The sequence below is a fragment of the Mercenaria mercenaria genome, chromosome 13 (genome assembly GCF_021730395.1).
Source record: "Mercenaria mercenaria strain notata chromosome 13, MADL_Memer_1, whole genome shotgun sequence".
Taxonomy (NCBI): Eukaryota; Metazoa; Mollusca; class Bivalvia; order Venerida; family Veneridae; genus Mercenaria; species Mercenaria mercenaria.
Genome location: NC_069373.1, coordinates 36,583,406 through 36,603,217, shown reverse-complemented (window position 1 = coordinate 36,603,217; position 19,812 = coordinate 36,583,406). Strand labels below are relative to the sequence as shown.

The window sequence follows — 19,812 nt, the reverse complement described above, 5'->3', positions numbered from 1 at the left end:
CAGAATATAAAAAAAACTAACCCACAATCATGTCTGCAGATTTTTCAGCTGGAGAATTTCAGTATTCGAAACTGATTACTTTTCAACAGGAAATAGATAAGATTCCTTTGTGTTTTATTTGCCAACTGCAGTTTGCGTTATTATCACATTTTTTTGTTGCTGATATATTTCTTCCTTAACACATGTTCACGCCTTTTGAGTTCCTGATTCTAGTGACTATATTTGCCAACTGTATAGCCCTGGCGGTTTACACACCATATCCTAAGTCAGACACCAACGAAATCAACAAGGCGCTTGTAAGTACAGAAATAGTTTTTAAGAGTATTTTAGAAAAATATTTCTATTCTCCTGCGAAGATAAAGACTAATGATATTTTTAAACACCCCAAGGGACGTATCATGTTATGACGCCGGTGTCCGTCCGTATGTCCGATAGCAATTTCGTGTCTGCTCTTTAACTCTTGAACCACTTGAAGGATTTTGAAGAAACTTGACACAAAGGTTCACCACATTGAGACAACATGCAAAGAACATGCTTTGGATGGTTCGTTTCACACATAGGGGTCAAAAGTCATGTGACTTTGTTTCGTGTCCGCTCTGTAACTCTTGAACCCCTTGAAGGATTTTGAAGAAAGTCAATACAAATGTTCACCACATTGAGAAGACATGCAGAGAACATGGTTTGGATGTTTCGTTTCAAGGTCACACTTAGGGGTCAAAGGTCATATGACTTTGTTTCATATCCGCTCTGTAACTCTTGAACTGCTAGAAAGATTTTAAACAAATGTTTACCACATCGATAGGACGTACAGAAAGCATGTTTCGAATGGCTCACTTCAAGGTCAAGGTCACATTTAGGGGTCAAAGGTCATACCTTTGGGCATGTATTGCTTCACATTGACGTGCTTTTGTTTGCACAATTATTTGCTTGATCCACTGTGAAACGGGCAGATTGTATGAATGACGCATGTAAGGCGAGGTGAAAATAGCTACGGATTATATTAATACATGAAACAAGATTTTCTGTGTTTCATTGTTTATTTTTTAGAGTATGGTTGTTGATTACCACAGTTTTAAAATATATATACACCTGATTGTGAACAGTCATTATTACATTATGAAACAGAAGGAGAAAAACAAAAACCTGAAAACAAGAAAACATTATACAAATGTACTACATTTGCAAACTTTAGCCATGTTGGCAGGATTTTCATTATCATAGTCACAAATAAAACTTCCAAAGTTTCAGACTGCTATACATCTATGTCACATAATCTTCCATTGAACTTTACATTAAATGTGTTTAGGTCCAAAAAGCATGTCTAAAGGTTGTTTTCCGCTCTCTAGACTTGCATAAAATTGACATTATTTGCCAGTCCCAGAACAAAATGTTTTCTGTGACGGTCATAAAATGTTGCTGGTAATTTGTTACAAGCCATTTGTCACTTATGTAGATCTACACAGTTTACTCTCAGTTCATTTAATCCAATCAGGGATAAAGCACGAAAGCATTGTTAATAACGGTGATCCTGCTGCGGAAAAGATATTTTTGCCTATATATTGACTGTATGATAAAAGATAGAAGACGTGACTGGCGATCAGCTTTTTTTTTGTCTTCTGTCTTGCTGATGATGTCGTTTATTCTGAAAACGAATTGTCATGACAAATCCCAGTTAAGATAGGAGCACAAAACGGGTGACAGTAGGTTAATGATTTAACCTATGGTATACTCAGTAAGTAACTGGGTATTATTTAGGTTAGGCTGCTGGTACTATTAAAGCTTTTTCATTGTTGACTATTACAAGAATTCTAAACGTATCAGGCAAAACTTTTGTGGTGATGTTAAATTTAACCCTTACCATGCTGGACATGATTGATTCTGCCTTTGTGACCAATGTAGATCATGATCAGCCTGCACATCCGTGCAGTCTGATCAAGATCTGCACTGTTCGCCATTCAGTCAGTATCTTTTTGATCAGCACCCCTTTTAACAGTTAATGGTACTGTCCAAATTGAAAGATGGACAAGTTCATTATAGAAATTTAGCAGGGTAAGGGTTAATGATAATTCAACTGATGAATGCACCTGACTGGCAGTTTTTAAAGCATTAAAGTCCATTCCTGTTATATATGTAATGTTTTTGCAAGAAGTTTAATGACAGGGAATAATTTATTGATAAATTTTTAGCTTCCTTTAGAACAAGGCAAGTACTTCGGGTCTGTCAGTCATTAGAAAGATGATCATTATGTCTCCTACCACTGTGTGGTGGGGAGACATATTGATTTACTCCTGTCTGTTTGTGTGTGTCTGTCACAAACCTTGTCCGTGCTCTAAATCGAACATTTCTCATCCGATCTTTACCAAACTTGAACAAAATGTGTTTGACCATAAGACCTCAGACAAGTGCGATAACTAGCCAAATCCACACAGGCACTTTCGAATTATGGCCCTTGAATTACTGATTGGATCCAATCGTCTAGGCCATGATTGGATATGCTCGTCTAGCCCATCCAGAGAAACAAGGCAGTTGTGGGAGACATGCGCTTTTCTCAAAAGCAGCTCTAGTTTAATATATTTTTGTAAGATGGACTCGTTCATGGTAGTTTGTGCAGAACTTGATAGATGATGAGAACCTGTATTGTGTTTTGCTTTCAGAATAGTGGCAATTAATGTTGTGTTAAAGCTGATATCTGATGTTATTTCTTCCTACAAGATTCTTCCCATTACACACCCACAGGACAAAAATAACAGCCATATAAAATGAACTGTTCTCTTTTTAGCTCACCTGTCACAAAGTGACAAGGTGAGCTTTTGTGATCGCGCAGTGTCCGCCGTCTGTCCGTCCGTCTGTGCGTCCTTAAACTTTTGCTTGTGACCACTCTAGAGGTCACATTTTTCATGGGATCTTTATGAAAGTTGGTCAGAATGTTCATCTTGATGATATCTAGGTCAAGTTCGAAACTGGGTCACGTGCCTTCAAAAACTAGGTCAGTAGGTCTAAAAATAGAAAAACCTTGTGACCTCTCTAGAGGCCATATATTTCACAAGATCTTCATGAAAATTGGTCAGAATGTTCACCTTGATGATATCTAGGTCAAGTTCGAAAGTGGGTCACATGCCGTCAAAAGCTAGGTCAGTAGGTCAAATAAAAGAAAAACCTTGTGACCTCTGTAAAAGCCACATTTTTCATGGGATCTGTATGAAAGTTGGTCTGAATGTTCATCTTGATGATATCTAGGTCAAGTTCGAAACTGGGTCACGTGCGGTCAAAAACTAGGTCAGTAGGTCTAAAAATAGAAAAACTTTGTGACCTCTCTAGAGGCCATATATTTCATGAGATCTTCATGAAAATTGGTCAGAATGTTCACCTTGATGATATCTAGATCAAGTTCGAAAGTGGGTCACGTGCCTTCAAAAACTAGGCCAGTAGGTCAAATAATAGAAAACCCTTGTGACCTCTCTTGAGGCCATATTTTTCATGGGATCTGTATGAAAATTTGTCTGAATGTTCATCTTGATGATATCTAGGTCAGTTTTGAAGGTGGGTCAAGTGCCTTCAAAAACTAGGTCAGTAGGTCAAATAATAGAAAAACCTTGTGACCTCTCTAGAGGCCATATTTTTCATGGGATCTGTATGAAAGTTGGTCTGAATGTTCATCTTGATGATATCTAGATCAAGTTCGAAACAGGGTCATGTAAGGTCAAAAACTAGGTCAGTAGGTCTAAAAATAGAAAAACCTTGTGACCTCTCTAGAGGCCATACTTGTGAATGGATCTCCATGAAAATTGGTCAGAATGTTCACCTTGATGATATCTAGGTCAAGTTTGAAACTGGGTCACGTGCCTTAAAAAACTAGGTCAGTAGATTAAATAATAAAAAAACCTTGTGACCTCTCTAGAGGCCATACTTTTCATGGGATCTGTATGAAAGTTGGTTTGAATGTTCATCTTGATGATATCTAGGTCAGATTTGAAACTGGGTCAACTGCGGTCAAAAACTAGGTCAGTAGGTCTAAAATTATTAAAATCTTTTGACCTCTCTAGAGGCCATATTTTTCAATGGATCTTCATGAAAATTGATCTGAATGTTCACCTTGATGATATCTAGGTGAGTTTCGAAACTGGGTCACGTGCGGTCAAAAACTAGGCCAGTAGGTATAAAAATAGAAAAACCTTGTTACCTCTCTAGAGGCCATATTTTTCATGAGATCTTCATGAAAATTAGTGAGAATGTTCACCTTGATGATATCTAGGTAAAATTCAAAACAGGGTCAAGTATCTTCAAAAACTAGGTCAATAGGTCAAATAATAGAAAAACCTTGTGACCTCTCTAGAGACCATATTTTTCAATGGATCTTCTTGAAAATTGGTCAGAATTTATATCTTGATAATATCTAGGTCAAATTCAAAACTTGGTCACATGAGCTCAAAAACTAGGTCACTATGTCAAATAATAGAAAAAACGACGTCATACTCAAAACTGGGTCATGTGGGAAGAGGTGAGCGATTCAGGACCATCATGGTCCTCTTGTTTCTAAATGGCATAGGTTTCATTTTATCTTAAAATGTTTGTTCCAGGCATGAAAATAGATCAAGGTGTTATTTCAAGACTTTATTTGTTTGCCACCAGTATTCCTGACAATGTTCCCAAGACTGGGTATTGTCGGATATTGCAAAACATAAGTTATGCAGACAAATAAATTTGGCCCTCTGATATTTTGAAATAGCAAATGCAAACCAAAGATACGTCTTTCCAAGAGCTACACATATTTCATTTACATATTTTTATAGTGTTTGAACCGTCTGTCTGTCTGTCAATTCATTTGTCATACATTCTTGTGTACCCAACTCCCACAGTTTCCAGCCAGTTGAAATGAAACTTAGTATACATCATCAGCATAAACTTGACACCGGCATAGGACTTTCATATAATGTTATAGTTTTTTGGAGTTATTGCCCCTTTTTGAACTTTGCAATTACAACCTTATGTACTCAGCTACTCCTACAATTTTCTTGCAATTGAAATGAGACTTAGAACACTGTGATGAATTGGACATATGTTTGTTGTTGGGACTTTTTAATGTCCGATTATTATTTTTTAGTGATAGGTCATTTTGGGAATTTGAAATATTACAACTACATTAGAACATTATGTACTCAACTGCTCCTACTGTTTTCTGGCAGTTGAAATGGACAAGTGCAAAATGTCGGGGCATTTTAATGACCTATTATTATATTTTGAGTTATGGCCCTTTTTGGACTTCTGAAATATTACATCTACATCAGAACATTGTGTACTCAACTCCTACAGTTTTCATTCAATTAAAATGGAAATTGGTATACATCGCCAACAAAGAATTTTTGTGGACTAAACACTGGTTATGTAACTGAAATAGTGTTGAAGAAATGGCATTAAACAAACCAAACAAACACAACAACAAACATAACTTTACTACAAGTTTACATGTTACTTGGCAAGGTTGATGAATTACTTTGAACTCAGCAAGCAAAAGTTGTCTATAGATTTCCATACCTATAGGCAGAATTTGAAGGAATGTTGGAACTGCTGAAGCCTATACAGGATTGCCTTGATAACACTTGAGAGGCTAAATGGATTGTGCACGAAAAAATCCACCCAGAAATGCACAGATAATGCTGTATCCAAAATTATGGTATTTGTTAGATAATTCTTGGCAGTGGTAGTCTGGGTTTAGGATTATCTCCCTTTGAATAAATTGATGTGGTTTTCACTAATGGATTGATCTAGCTGTGTGTAAAGTATCTAAATTTAATCAGTGTATGAGATGCCAGTTAACATAAAAAAGCTTAAACAAAAATTGCTCAGTCAAAAAAAGAGGTATAAATTTGAATGTATAATAGAGTTATGGAACCTGTGCAGTACTGCACGTCAGATCATCATAGTGAACAATTGTGTGAAGTTTCAATCCTTTCTTTAGGGCGCTGAAATACCAGCTTACATACGGAAACTTGACTTGAAGTTGCTAAGTTGATAAAAGGGGCATAATTTTGTGAAAATGCAAAATAGAGGTTATGGATCCTGAGCAATGCACGTCAGACCATTACAGTGGACAGTTGTATGAAGTTTCAGTCAGTTCCAACAAGTAGTTACTGAAGAACACCACCATATAGTTACAGCCTGGCCAATTATAATGTTCTCTGTGATAATCATCCTTCACCTCTGATTCATGTGAGGAAGTTGTCACTTACTTGAGGAAAATAAGTACCAAATAAGGACATTTTATAGTTTTTAAAATGACCAGTGTAACATATAAAATACACTGTTGAAAAACAAAAACAAACCATTTTGTTACTAAGTTGATTTGCGTGGAGATTTTGGTCTGACCTGAATATTACCCAAGATTGAATCTGGAACATAAGAAAGCATTGTCAGACATATGTATTATAGACATTTTTCTCTTAATTACATATGTGCCTCATTACTCCCATATTCTTTATACATGTTAGTCATATGGTTTCCATTGACTTTAATCACTTTTTCGTGTTTTTGTAGGTAATACAAGTTGTCTAATTGTTATCCTATCTGCTGTCATACTAATTTTTCGTGGCAGTTACATGACCTGAATCAGATTTCGGGAAATTTATTGTTCCTTTTATTCTTTAGTTAATTTTTTGTTTGCCAAAGATATTTTTTTTAATTTTATTATTTGGTCATGATAGTACAAAGGTTAATAGTTCTTTTTTAAAATGTAGTCATTTATTTCATCTTAATGTAGTATTGGTGCAAGTTTTGGTTAATGTTGAGGTTTGGAATATTTAATCATTGTAGTTCCTACAGTCATCACCCTACAATCATAGCCCTACAACCTTAGTTCCTATAATTTTACTTCCTACAATCATAACCCTATCATCTTAGTTCCTACAATCATAGCCCTACAATCTTACTTTCTACAAGCATAGCCCTACAATCTTAGTTCCTACAAAACTAGTTCTACAATCTAAGCCCTAAAATCTTAGTTCCTACAATCATAGCCCTACAATCTTAGTTCCTATAATTATAGCCCTACAATCTTAGTTCCTACAATTTTAGTTCCTACAATCATAGTCCTACAATCTTAGTTCCTGCAAAACTAGTTCCTACAATCTTAGTTCCTACAATCATAGCCCTACAATCTTAGTTCCTACAAAACTAGTTCCAACAATCTAAGCCCTAAAATCTTAGTTCCTGCAATCATAGCCTTAAAATCTTAGTTCCTACAATTTTAGTTCCTCCAATCATAGCCCTACAACATTAGTTCCTATAATTTTACTTCCTACAATCATAACCCTATAATCTTAATTCCTACAATCATAGCCCTACAATCTTACTTTCAACAAGCATAGCCCTACAATCTTAGTTCCTACAAAACTAGTTCTACAATCTAAGCCCTAAAATCTTAGTTCCTACAATCATAGCCCTACAACCTTAGTTCCTATAATTTTACTTCCTACAGCCATAACCCTATAATCTTAGTTCCTACAATTATAGCCCTACAGTCTTACTTTCTACAAGCATAGCCCTACAATCTTAGTTCCTACAAAACTAGTTCTACAATCTAAGCCCTAAAATCTTAGTTCCTTCAATTTTAGTTCCTACAATCATAGCCCTTCAATCTTAGTTCCTATAATTATATCTGTGCAATCTTAGTTCCTACAATTTTAGTTCCTACAATCATAGCCCTACAATCTTAGTTCCTACAAAACTAGTTCCTACAATCTTAGTTCCTACAAAACTAGTTCCAACAATCTAAGCCCTAAAATCTTAGTTCCTACAATCATAGCCTTAAAATCTTAGTTCCTACAATTTTAGTTCCTAAAATCTTAGCCCTACAATTTTAGTTCCTATAATTACAGCCCTACAATCTTAGTTCCTACAATTTTAGTTCCTACAATCATAGCCCTACAATCTTAGTTCCTACAAAACAAGTTCCTACAATTTTAATTCCTACAATCATAGCCCTACAATCTTAGTTCTTACAATCATAGCCCTACAATCTTAGTTCCTACAAAACTAGTTCCTACAATCTTAGTTCCTACAAAACTAGTTCCTACAATTTTAGTTCCTACAATCATAGCCCTACAATCTTAGTTCCTAAAAAGCTAGTTCCTACAATTTTAATTCCTACAATCATAGCCATACAATCTTAGTTCCTACAATTTTAGTTCCTACAAAGCTAGTTCCTACAATCTTAGTTCCTACAATTTTAGTTCCTACAATCTAAGCCCTAAAATCTTAGTTCCTACAATTTTAGTTCCTACAATCATAGCCCTACAATCTTAGTTCCTACAAAACTAGTTCCTACAATCTTAGTTCCTACAATCTTAGTTCCTACAATTATAGCCCTATAATCTTAGTTCCTACAATTTTAGTTCCTACAATCATAGCCCTACAATCTTAGTTCCTACAAAACTAGTTCCTACAATCATAGCCCTACAATCTTAGTTCCTACAATTTTAGTTCCTACAAAGCTAGTTCCTACAATCTTAGTTCCTACAATCTTAGTTCCTACAATCATAGTGCTACAATCTTAGTTCCTGCAATCATAGCCCTGCAATCTTAGTTCCTACAATCACAGCCCTACAATCTTAGTTCCTACAATCATAGCCTTACAATCTTAGTTCCTACAATCATAGCTCTACAATCCTAGTTCCTGCAATCATAGCCTTGCAATCTTAGTTCCTACAATCATAGCCCTACAATCTTAGTTCCTACAATTTTAGTTCCAGCAGTCATAGCCCTACAATCTTAGTTCCTACAATTTTAGTTCCTGCAGTGATAGCCCTACAATCTTAGTTCCTACAATCATAGCCCTACAATCTTAGTGCTTACAGTCTTACTTCCTACAATCATAGTTCCTATAATCATAGTTCCCACAGTCATAATTCCTACAATGATAGTTCGAACAATCTTAGTTGCTACAATTATACTTCTTACAATGATAGTTCCAACAATCTTAGTTCTTACACTTATAATTCCTACAGTCATAGTTCCTACAATCATTATATACTATAGTTCCTACAGTCATAATTCATACAGTCCAATTCCTACAATTATAGTTCCTACAGTCGTCATTCCCACTGTCATAATTCTTTTAGTCATAACTCTTACAATATTAGTTCTTACAATCATAGTTCCTACAATCAAAATAACTAATTGTGTATCCATGGCTGCAATTTTTCTTAGACCATTTTAATGGAATACGGTATTGATCAGTCACTACTGTGACAGCTTCTGCATATAATCAAGAGGTGTAAGGTTTATGATTTCACTTGCACATATTATCTTCTGTTATACCATTTAGAAGAGCGTTATCCCACCTGGGCATCACAGTTATGATCTTACATTCTTCTGCCTGAGCTTCTAAGATAGACTCGAAGTTGGAAACAAAAGAGCAAGCACCAAGAAATTCATCTGTAGTCATTTATAGTTCCCAGAACATATCAATGATGCATTGAGTGAAAAATCAAATGATTCCATTTGTTCGAAAGAACAAGAATATGCCAATTTGACTTGATATTGGTTTCAGTTGAGTCTATATGCAGCCATCAGTTAATCGCCAGTTTTGTAATTAGATTTCTGATCATTCAAAGAAAAACCCTGCAGCGCCAGTTCCTGCATTGTAACATCAAAGAAATCAGTTAATATAATCATTTAAACTATGATCTTATCTAAAATACTTGCAAAATAATGAAAAATGGCATTCCATGTTACAGTTTATTTCATGCTTAAATATTGATACTGTTCCAGACCAAAGCAATTTATTGTTCCATAGACACCACATACTCTTAGGAGTTGTTAATAATTCATGACTTCTATTGTACTTCCCGCAAAAAGTGCCCAAAATTGAGCAGTTTTAGTCTTTTCTATGAAACTACAAAGCCATGGAATCCCATCAGGTTTAGCTCCGTACAGAGAAATTCTGTTAGATGGGTTTGGTCCATTTTGCAGGGCAGTATTGTCCTTTGTTTCATATGTAGAATTTACTTTTGATATAGTTTGTTGTGGTAGGCACATGAATCACACATGAGCCGCACCATGAGAAAACCAACATAGTGCATTTGCGACCAGCTTGGATCCAGACCAGTCTGTGCATCCGCCCAGTCTGGTCAAGATCCATGCTGTTTGCTTTCAAAGCCTATTGCAATTATAGAGAAACCATTAGCGAACAGCATGGATCCTGACCTGACTGCGCGGATGCATGCTGGTTGCAAACACACTATGTTGGTTTTCTCATGGTGCAGCTCAATTTTATATCAAAGCCGAACACTCTACTGAGTTTGGGCAACTTGCCCCTTATGGCTGTCTGCATGAGGTTGGAGCCTAGCTTTGGGTCAAAGTCCTTCGTGTAAAAATATTATGAAAGATGTTGGTTCTACGCAAGTATTAAACATGTCTTTACATGGAATGATACTTTTGGCTCCTTGTTTTAGGGTTTTTAGGTCAAAGGTAGAGGCCACTGAAAAATTACACACTCATCTCACGGGTTTAGGTATTTCAGAAACTTTTAAATTTAGTTCTTGTTAACAATGTCTTTGCATGCATTATGAATAATTATAATAATGATAATTAATTCAGGGCCTTTTGACTGCTGTTTTGATGGACCTGAATTGTCAAAACAGTTGTTACATAATTATAATCATATTCATTGAAATAGGTTACTTTTACCAAAAATTCAGAGACAGTGTCCTGAATTTCATTGCTGTGCATCTATTAAAAAAGATATAGTTTCAGTTCATAAACTAATCCAGACTTGGTCATACAATTTTAGAACTATCACATACCAGTAGGTAGTTTAACCTTTAGCCTGCTGCAGGCGAATTTAACAGCCTTTGCAAACAGCTTGGAACCAGATCAGACGCCGATTAAATCGGCGTCTGATCAGGTTCCAAGCTGTTTGCTACTCTGACAATATTTCTTCCAATTGAATGAATTTTACAATTTTAGCAGATGACATTTCCAGCGGACGACAATTTATCTAGCATGCTAAAGGTTAAGTAACTTAGTAATTTTTAGACAGTGCAATTGATGCTTCTTATTTTTCTTGGTACATTTTTTAAATGCTTGCAGTAACTAATTTTCTCAAGGTTTTAAAAAAATGATGTAATATAAACAGTCAGATGTAAAAAAACATTGCACAGGTAACTTGTACATAGTTTTTGGAGTTCATCCAGAGATTGTTTTTTGTTTTGTACTCTTTGACGAATGGTGCTACAGAATTTCAGTGTCACAGTCTGGGAATGTCTAACATCGGTTAAACCATAAATACTTTGGTGTCTGGACACATTTCCCACTGAGCGAAAGGATCCTGTGATATTGATTTTATAATTCTTCATTTTATTGTACACCATAGCTCAAAGCAAAAATTATACCAATTGAAGGTTCACTTTTGCCCCCAAAAGGGCCTGAAAACTGAAAGTCTCTAAATGGAGTAAACTCCAAATTACCTTTTCATCAAGATCTATTGTTTTATCAAATTGCATGCAGTGAAGAAAATATGTCATTTTAAACAAATCTGAATTTTCAGTATTGGCACGCCTGTCAACCACTACCAAAAAAAACCATAAATTCTGTGAAGAAAGCTGGACCATAATGGTTAAATTATTTTGTGGTCCCTGACTGCTCACTGTCAAAATCATCCCTATATAATACAAGAGCTGGTCGAACACGAAATGCCCCCATTGATGCATTCAGTAATTGCACAAGGAACAGTAATTATTTGCTCACTGTAAACAAAAATTCTACTGTTCTGGTTCAATGTGACATTGACCTTTGACCTATTAACCTAAAAATCAACAGGGGTCATCTGCTGGTCATGATCAGCCTCCCTATTAAGTTAAGTGATCCTAGGCCCAAGCGTTCTCAAGGTATCGTCCGGAAAGGGTTTAACTGTTCCTGGTCAGTGTGACCTTGACCTTTAGCCGACAGACCTCAAAATTTATAGGGGCCATCTACAGGTCATGACCAACCTCCCTGTCATGTTTCATGATCCTAGGCCCAAGCGTTGTCAAGTTATTATCTGGAAACGGTTTAAATGTTCTGGGTCACTGTAACCTTGACCTACTGACCTTAAAATCAATAGGGGTCATCTGATGGTCTTGGTGAACCTCTCTATCATCTTTCATGACCCTTGGCCCAAGCGTTCTCAAGTTATCGTCCAGAAACCGTTTAACTGTTCCTGGCCAATCTGACCTTAAACTGTGACCAAATGACCTCAAAATCAATAGGGGTCATCTGCTGGTCATGATCAATCTCCCTATCATATTTCTGATCCTAGGCCCAAGCGTTCTTAAGTTATCGCCCTGAAACCGTTTTACTGTTCCTGGTCACTGTGACCTTGACCTTTGACCTACTGACCTCAAAATCAATAGGGGTCATCTGCTGATCATGACCAACCTCGCTATCAACTTTCAGGATCCTAGGCCCAAGCAATCTTGAGTTTTCATCTGGAAACCGTTTAACTGTTCCAGGTCACTGTGACCTTGAACTTTGACATACTGACCTCAAAATCAATAGGGGTCATCTGCTGATCATGACCAACCTCCCTATCAACTTTCATGATCCTAGACCCAAGCGTTCTTGAGTTATCATCCGGAAACCGTTTAACTGTTCAGGGTCACTGTGACCTTGACCTTTGACATACAAATCTCAAAATCAATTGGGGTCATCTGCAGGTGATGACCAACCTTCCTATCAACTTTCAGGATCCTAGGCCCAAGCAATCTTGAGTTTTCATCTGGAAACCGTTTAACTGTTCCAGGTCACTGTGACCTTGAACTTTGACATACTGACCTCAAAATCAATAGGGGTCATCTGCTGATCATGACCAACCTCCCTATCAACTTTCATGATCCTAGACCCAAGCGTTCTTGAGTTATCATCCGGAAACCGTTTAACTGTTCAGGGTCACTGTGACCTTGACCTTTGACATACAAATCTCAAAATCAATTGGGGTCATCTGCAGGTGATGACCAACCTTCCTATCAACTTTCATGATCCTAGGCCCAAGTGTTCTTGAGCTATCATCCGGAAATGGATTGGTCTACATACAGACCGACCGACTGACTGATAGACAGACAGACAGACCGACCTGTCCGACAGACCGAAATCTGCAAAACAATATACCCCGCCTTCTTCGTAGGGGGGCATAATAAATATGGAAAAATACAGGGTTAGTTTTCCCATAATTATATGGCTATGGAAGTTCACTCCAATTTCACAATATTTTGACAGTGTTAAAAATGTTCCTTGGGTGACCATCTACCAAATTGCTTCAAATCATTCTTTGGAATCTTAAAAATCTTACTATTGGAAAAATCTAGCTGTATTTCAGATTAGTTTCAAAGATATTTTCCCTGTACGACCATCTACCAAAACAATTCAAGCAAGCTGTGAAACTCAGATCTAGGGCCATCATGGCACTCCTGTATGAAAATATTAAATTATTATGCCCCCCTTCAAAGAAGGAGGGGTATATTGTTTTGCAGATGTCAGTCTGTCTGTCGGTTGGAATGTAGACCAATCCGTTTCCAGATGATAGCTCAAGAACACTTGGGCCTAGGATCATGAAAGTTGATAGGAAGGTTGGTCATCACCTGCAGATGACCCCTATTGATTTTGAGATCAGTATGTCAAAGGTCAAGGTCACAGTGACCCTAACCAGTTAAACGGTTTCTGGATGATAACTCAAGAAGGCTTGGGCCTAGGATCATGAAAGTTGATAGGGAGGTTGGTCATGGATGATAACTCAAGAACGCTTGGGCCTAGGATCATGAAAGTTGATAGAGAGGTTGGTCATGACCAGCAGATGACCCCGATTGATTTTGAGATCAGTTTGTCAAAGGTCAAGGTCACAGTGACCACGAACAAGTAAATGATTTCCGAATGATAACTCAATAATGCTTGGGCCTAGGATCATGAAAGTTGATAGGGAGGTTGGTCATGACTAGCAGATAACCCCTATTGATTTTGAGGTCAGTATGTCAGAGATCAAGGTCACAGTGACCCGGAACAGTTAAACGGTTTACCAATGATAACTCAAGATTGCTTGGGTCTAGGATCCTGAAAGTTGATAGGGAGGTTGTTCATCACCAGCAGATGACCCCTATTGATTTTGAGATCAGTAGGTCAAAGGTCAAGGTCACAGTGACCAGGAAACCGGGTGATAACTCAAGAACGCTTGGGCCTAGGATCAGGAAAATTGATAGGGAGGTTGGTCATGACCAGTAGATGACCACTGTAGATTTTGAGGTCAGTAGGCCAAAGATGAAGGTCACATTGACCTGGAACAGTCAAACCCTTTCCGGATGATACCTTGAGAACGCTTGGGCCAAGGATAACGAAACTTAATAGGGAGGTTGATCATGACCAGCAGATGACCCCTCTTGATTTTTTAGGTCAATAGGTAAAAGGTCAAGGTCAGATTGAACCAGAACAGTAGAACTTATGTTTTCAGTGAGCATATAATTTCTGTTCCTTGTGCAATTACTGAATGCATCAAGGGGGGCATTTCGTGTTCGATGAGCTCTTGTTTAGATATGTATTTATTTTTGGGAATATATGGACATTTGCATGTATTTCAAAGCTTTTGACATTTATACCTATATTCAAAAAATTCGCACTGCCTATATTAAGTAACTGTTTCAGTCATCACCAGTAGAGCCATAAACCTTGTCCTTTGAAACCACACTACAAGGGCAGAATAATATTAAAATGTGTGCCCATAATTAGTTTCTGTTGGTTTTAAGTTAACCTCAGTGGTAATATATTTTAAGATTTCTGATATCCCAATATAGCAATGGCAAAAGTTCTGGTAATCCATTGCAACTGTGGCCTTCCAAAATGGTTCTCTCTTGGCTTTATTAAGTTCCTTGCAAGTACTATGTGGTACAAGCATTTTCTGACACTTATGTTATGTAAATTAATTATGATGTCTGATAGATTTTGTGTTATTGGGTGCACAGATCAAACAGGTATGTGTTAATGAAGATACAGGAAAGAGCTCTTGATGTACAATTCATTATACATTTCCATGATTGCTTGATTGAAACCTCAGCACATGTTATCTGGAAGTTAAACGATAAACAAGCTTGCTATAATTTTTCAAATCAGAAAAACAGATCTGTGCTCTTGTTTTTCAAACCTTAACCTCTTTACCTGGTGTATCTACCTTTTGGGCATCTGTAAGACTGTATGATACTTGCATATCTTTGTGTTTGGCACCTTGCTGCTTTTGCACAGACCTACTGCTTTATAACATAATTTTACATCTTCATTTAGGCACCAGTCTGTCATTTCACATACATGTAGTTGATACCTTGGCACCTTGATGTGTCAGTGTAGACCTGATGCTCGGTCTGATAGTATATCTAGCTAATTGCCATGATAAAGCTGACCATTACTGGTATTTCTGGGACCGCTGTCGTGATTATGTGATACTTGCACACCCTTATCTGTGCACCTAGCTGCCATTGTATAGACATTCTGCTTTATAATATATGCCAGGGCTTTTCCTAGGGTTTTTGGGAAAAAGGCCCTGGTCAATTTGGGAATTTTTTTCACGGTAAATTGTCAAAATTGGGGGGAAATGTATCGACAAATTAAGTTAATTGTCAGTTTTTAACATTTAATCATATTAGTTTAAGTTTTATTTTAGGCATTCAAATGAATTAAAAGATTTAAATTATCCCCTTGTGAAATTTAGAGAATTTAGTTTTCACGTTTTTTTCAAGTTGGTAATTCTAGACAGACCTTGCAAAAAAAGAATTATTCTTCATTTCTCATGTTTAAACTTATGTGTACACTATTAAATTAAGTTTTCACCGCAATTACAACAGTTTTACTGCATTTTCCAAAATGTAGAGTGTGTGACTATGTTCAATTGAAAAAATTGGGTTGCGAAAATATGTGACATTTGATTTTTATGGTGTAAAAACTATCTGTCAACATGTTTTAGTACTTTAATCAATAAATATTAATGTTTTTATGTGTTTTGAGAGATTTTTTTGCAGAGGTGCAGACTGTCATGTTTGATTTCATTTAGAATTTTTTTCTTTGGATTGGGAATTTTTTATTTCAAATTAGGAAAAAAGGAGCATATTTGGCATTGGGAATGGGGCCGATATTTGGCCCCGTGAGACAGGTGGAAAAAGCCCTGTATACTTTCTAGTGTACAGACATTCTAATGGAAGTGATACCTGTAATTCTCTATTTCGGTACCATGCTGTTATTGTATACCTACTGAATGTGAAAGTAGTGCCGAGATGTTCAACATCTTTTTAGCTCGACTATTCGAAGAATAAGTAGAGCTATCCTACTCACCACGGCGTCGGCGTCGGCGTCGGCGTCACACCCTGGTTAAGTTTTTCGTACCAGTCCACATTTTGACAAAGTCTTTTGAGATAAAGCTTTGAAACTTTGAACACTTGTTTACCATCACCATGTCCAGTTATAGGCAAGAATACATAACTCTGTCAAGCATTTTGACTGAATTATGGCCCCTTTTGACTTAGAAATCTTGGTTAAGTTTTTCGTACCAGTTCATATTTTGACAAAGTCTTTTGAGATAAAGCTTTGAAACTTTCAACACTTGTTTACCATCACCATGTTCAGTTGTAGGCAAGAGTACATAACTCCATCAAGCATTTTGGTTGAATTATGGCCCCTTTTGACTTAGAAATCTTGGTTAAGTTTTTCGTACCAGTCCACATTTTGACAAAGTCTTTTGAGATAAAGCTTTGAAACTTTCAACACTTGTTTACCATCACAATGTCCAGTTGTAGGCAAGAGTACATAACTCCATCAAGCATTTTGACTGAATTATGGCCCCTTTTGACTTAGAAATCTCGGTTAAGTTTTTCGTACCAGTTTATATTTTATGTAAAGTGTTTGACATATGGCTTTGAAACTTTTATATCTTGTTCAGTATAATAGTCTCTATCAATAGGCAAGAGTACGTAACTCTCTCTTCTTTTTTGGCTGAATTATGGCCCTTTTTGAACTTGGAAATTGGTTCTGTTTTGTAAATGTCCATGTTTTGTCAAGACTATTTGACATATGGCTTTTAAACTTTAAACACTTGTTTATCATTATGATTTCCATCTGTAGGCAAGAGTACATAACTCTGACAATTATTTTGACTGAATTATGGCCCTTTTTGGACTTTGAAATTTGTTCAGTTTTTCTTACAAGTCAGCGTTTTGTCAAAACTGTTTGAACTGTGGCTTTTAAACTTTTAACACTAGTTTATCAACATGATTTCCATCTGTAGGCAAGAGTACATAACTCTGTCAACTATTTTGACTGAATTATGGCCCTTTTTGGACTTTGAAATTAGTTAAATTTTTCATATAAGTCCATGTTTTGCCTAACATATAACTTAACATATTTGCCATCATGGTCACACATTGCCATTTAGTGCAAGACTAATCGAAATCCACAAATACAGGAACATTTTTTGTTTAATCCATTCTTTTGTTTAGTCTGAAAATCTATGGAAATATTTTGACCCCATTCTTCAATCAATTCTTCGAATAGTCGAGCGCGCTGTCATCCGACAGCTCTTGTTATGAAATCTTTGCTACCAGAGACCCTCTTGCCTTCATTCAGAGAGCTTTACTCTGGTGTTAGTAATGATTGAACTAATCAAGAAGGCCATTTATATTTCTAACGGGGCGGGGGGGGTTCTATTCCACTGGTAGATCACATAGGCTTGTACAAGGAAATGACAAGTGAGTCGGTGTCAGTGTTGAAATGATGGCTATTGATTTTCTATTGCAGATTTTGATGAGATACTGCTCTCACCAGCAAAATAGCTCATGTTTTATTGAAGAAGCTTTTATATGGTCAGATTAATGAAATTTAGTGCAAACCCATTTTGTATGTCTCACAGAATAGACATTAAAGATTCTAGTATAGTGTTGCACCAGTCATTCTCACCACTTACGTCAAGTCTTAGATGACAGACATTATTAGAACGTTTAGAGATGCTGTAGAAGGGTTATATAATTTCTGTTAACTTGTGACTTTATAAAATATAGTGACTTGACCTACACTTTGCCCTAAAAGACAACAGTATGACTTACATTTTTCCAAGGTTTGCTAGTTACTAAAGAACCCAACTGCAAGTTTTTTTAATAAAATGCCATGTATGATGTCAAATATCTATATGACTCTCAATATAAATGGTGGGCCCGTGTTAGTGAATACCCCAGTTAATGTTTTTGGCACTATTGATACTTATGCAGATAATGCATTTTACCTGAACATTAGTTATTTCAGTGATTTTAGCTACAATGAAGTCTTCATTGGTTGATTATGATTGGTTAGTACACTACATTTGACAAGTCTGTTAGTAGCACATTCAACACTTGCTTTTGGTTATGGAAGTTATATGTAGGCTATGTCACAGTGTCTGGCTTTGACATGTACTAAAATCTATACAGTACTTGCCAATTGCTATTATAAATCATATGTATGGAAATAAAGGAGATGCAGATATGTTGCTGATCAAGTGTTCATTTTTAACAGGTTTAATGTTCAGATCTTCCTCCTGTTTGTTTCAGTAATTAAATAGACTATAATTTAGATTGAATATTGACTGTCATCTCAGTATTTTCTCTCTTCTTTATTTAGCCGCCTTTTTTCCGCAGACTCGGGTAATGGTCTAATGCCTTACCTCTCATTAGTATGAATTCAAAACCCTGCTTTGTATCCAGCTGTCTTGTGAAAGGTCAGTGGTTCTGTCCAAGTACTCCTGAAGTCTTCATCTTCCTGCGTTTTACTTGTCCTGATACCTAAGTTGTATCATTTGCATTTGAAACCCAACCAAAATGATCAAAACAAACAACTATTGTTTGCTTGATCAATAATTGTAACTGTGATTCCCAGTTGACCAAAGATAAGTTCTAGCAAAAAAACTCTCCTGTTGGTTTGTTTTGCTTAAAGGTTATTTCCCTATCAATCTTTTAATTTGCATAATTATATTTATGTAGTTATTGAGGTAAATTAATTCGCATAAAGATTGTAATACTATGTGTGAAAAAGGATGCTTTGATGCTAAAGTAGAAAGCCAGAGAAGATGTTTCCTTGAAGATGTTTTCACTATAGGTAACATGATGTTTACTGCAGTAATCTGTTTATCTAGGAATGGTTGCCTGTTGTGTAATTTAGTCTCCCACACAGTTTCCCTAGGTAACCCAGACTGTAGGTGTTTGATAGAATTTATATTGTTCTTCACCGAGAAAACCTTTGTTTAGGAATACTTCAGCTATATGGGTTTAAAATTTCAGCAGACTTTGTCTGTAGTTACAGTCTTCTTTCAGTTATGTTCAATTGATTCTGCCTGGCCCCGTTTAGGGACTGCTACTCAATAAACAGCTTCTCATAAACTGCATGGTGGATCATTATAAAACTTGGCTTGTAGCATCTGTGTTTTGTAATTCCTCCATTTTTGTTCAAGTGGTTCAAGTTGGCCACCAGAGCTAAAAAAATTGTCATTAAACAATTTTTTCTTGTTAAGGCTTGATAGATCTTTATCAAACTTGGTCTGTAGCATCATTATAATTTACTCTTTTAAAATTTATTCATATTTTGGCACTCCTCTTTTTGGGACTGGAGGATCTAAAAGTATAAATACCTTTAAATGACTTCTCATGAATTCCTGATGGATCTTCATAAAAGTTAGTCAGTAGCATCATTATAAGGTCCCTTCCTAAATTTTTGCAAATTGGGGAACATGCCCACTTTAAGGGGCTGCTAGAGCTAAAAATTGATATACCTTTTAACAACTTCTTCTCA

General features: G+C 36.4%; 1 protein-coding gene across 10 annotated transcripts in view; it reads left to right on the top strand.

Moving 5' to 3' along the window:
* The window catches only part of LOC123528805 (muscle calcium channel subunit alpha-1-like), a 216,744-nt gene that overhangs the window by 102,438 nt on the left and 94,494 nt on the right, over positions 1-19,812 (top strand). For all 10 annotated transcript variants that reach the window (XM_053521567.1, XM_053521563.1, XM_053521559.1 and 7 more), the window contains exon 3: positions 191-296. In XM_053521567.1, coding sequence (XP_053377542.1) covers positions 191-296 — 106 coding nt within the window. The remainder of the gene's footprint in view (positions 1-190; positions 297-19,812) is intronic.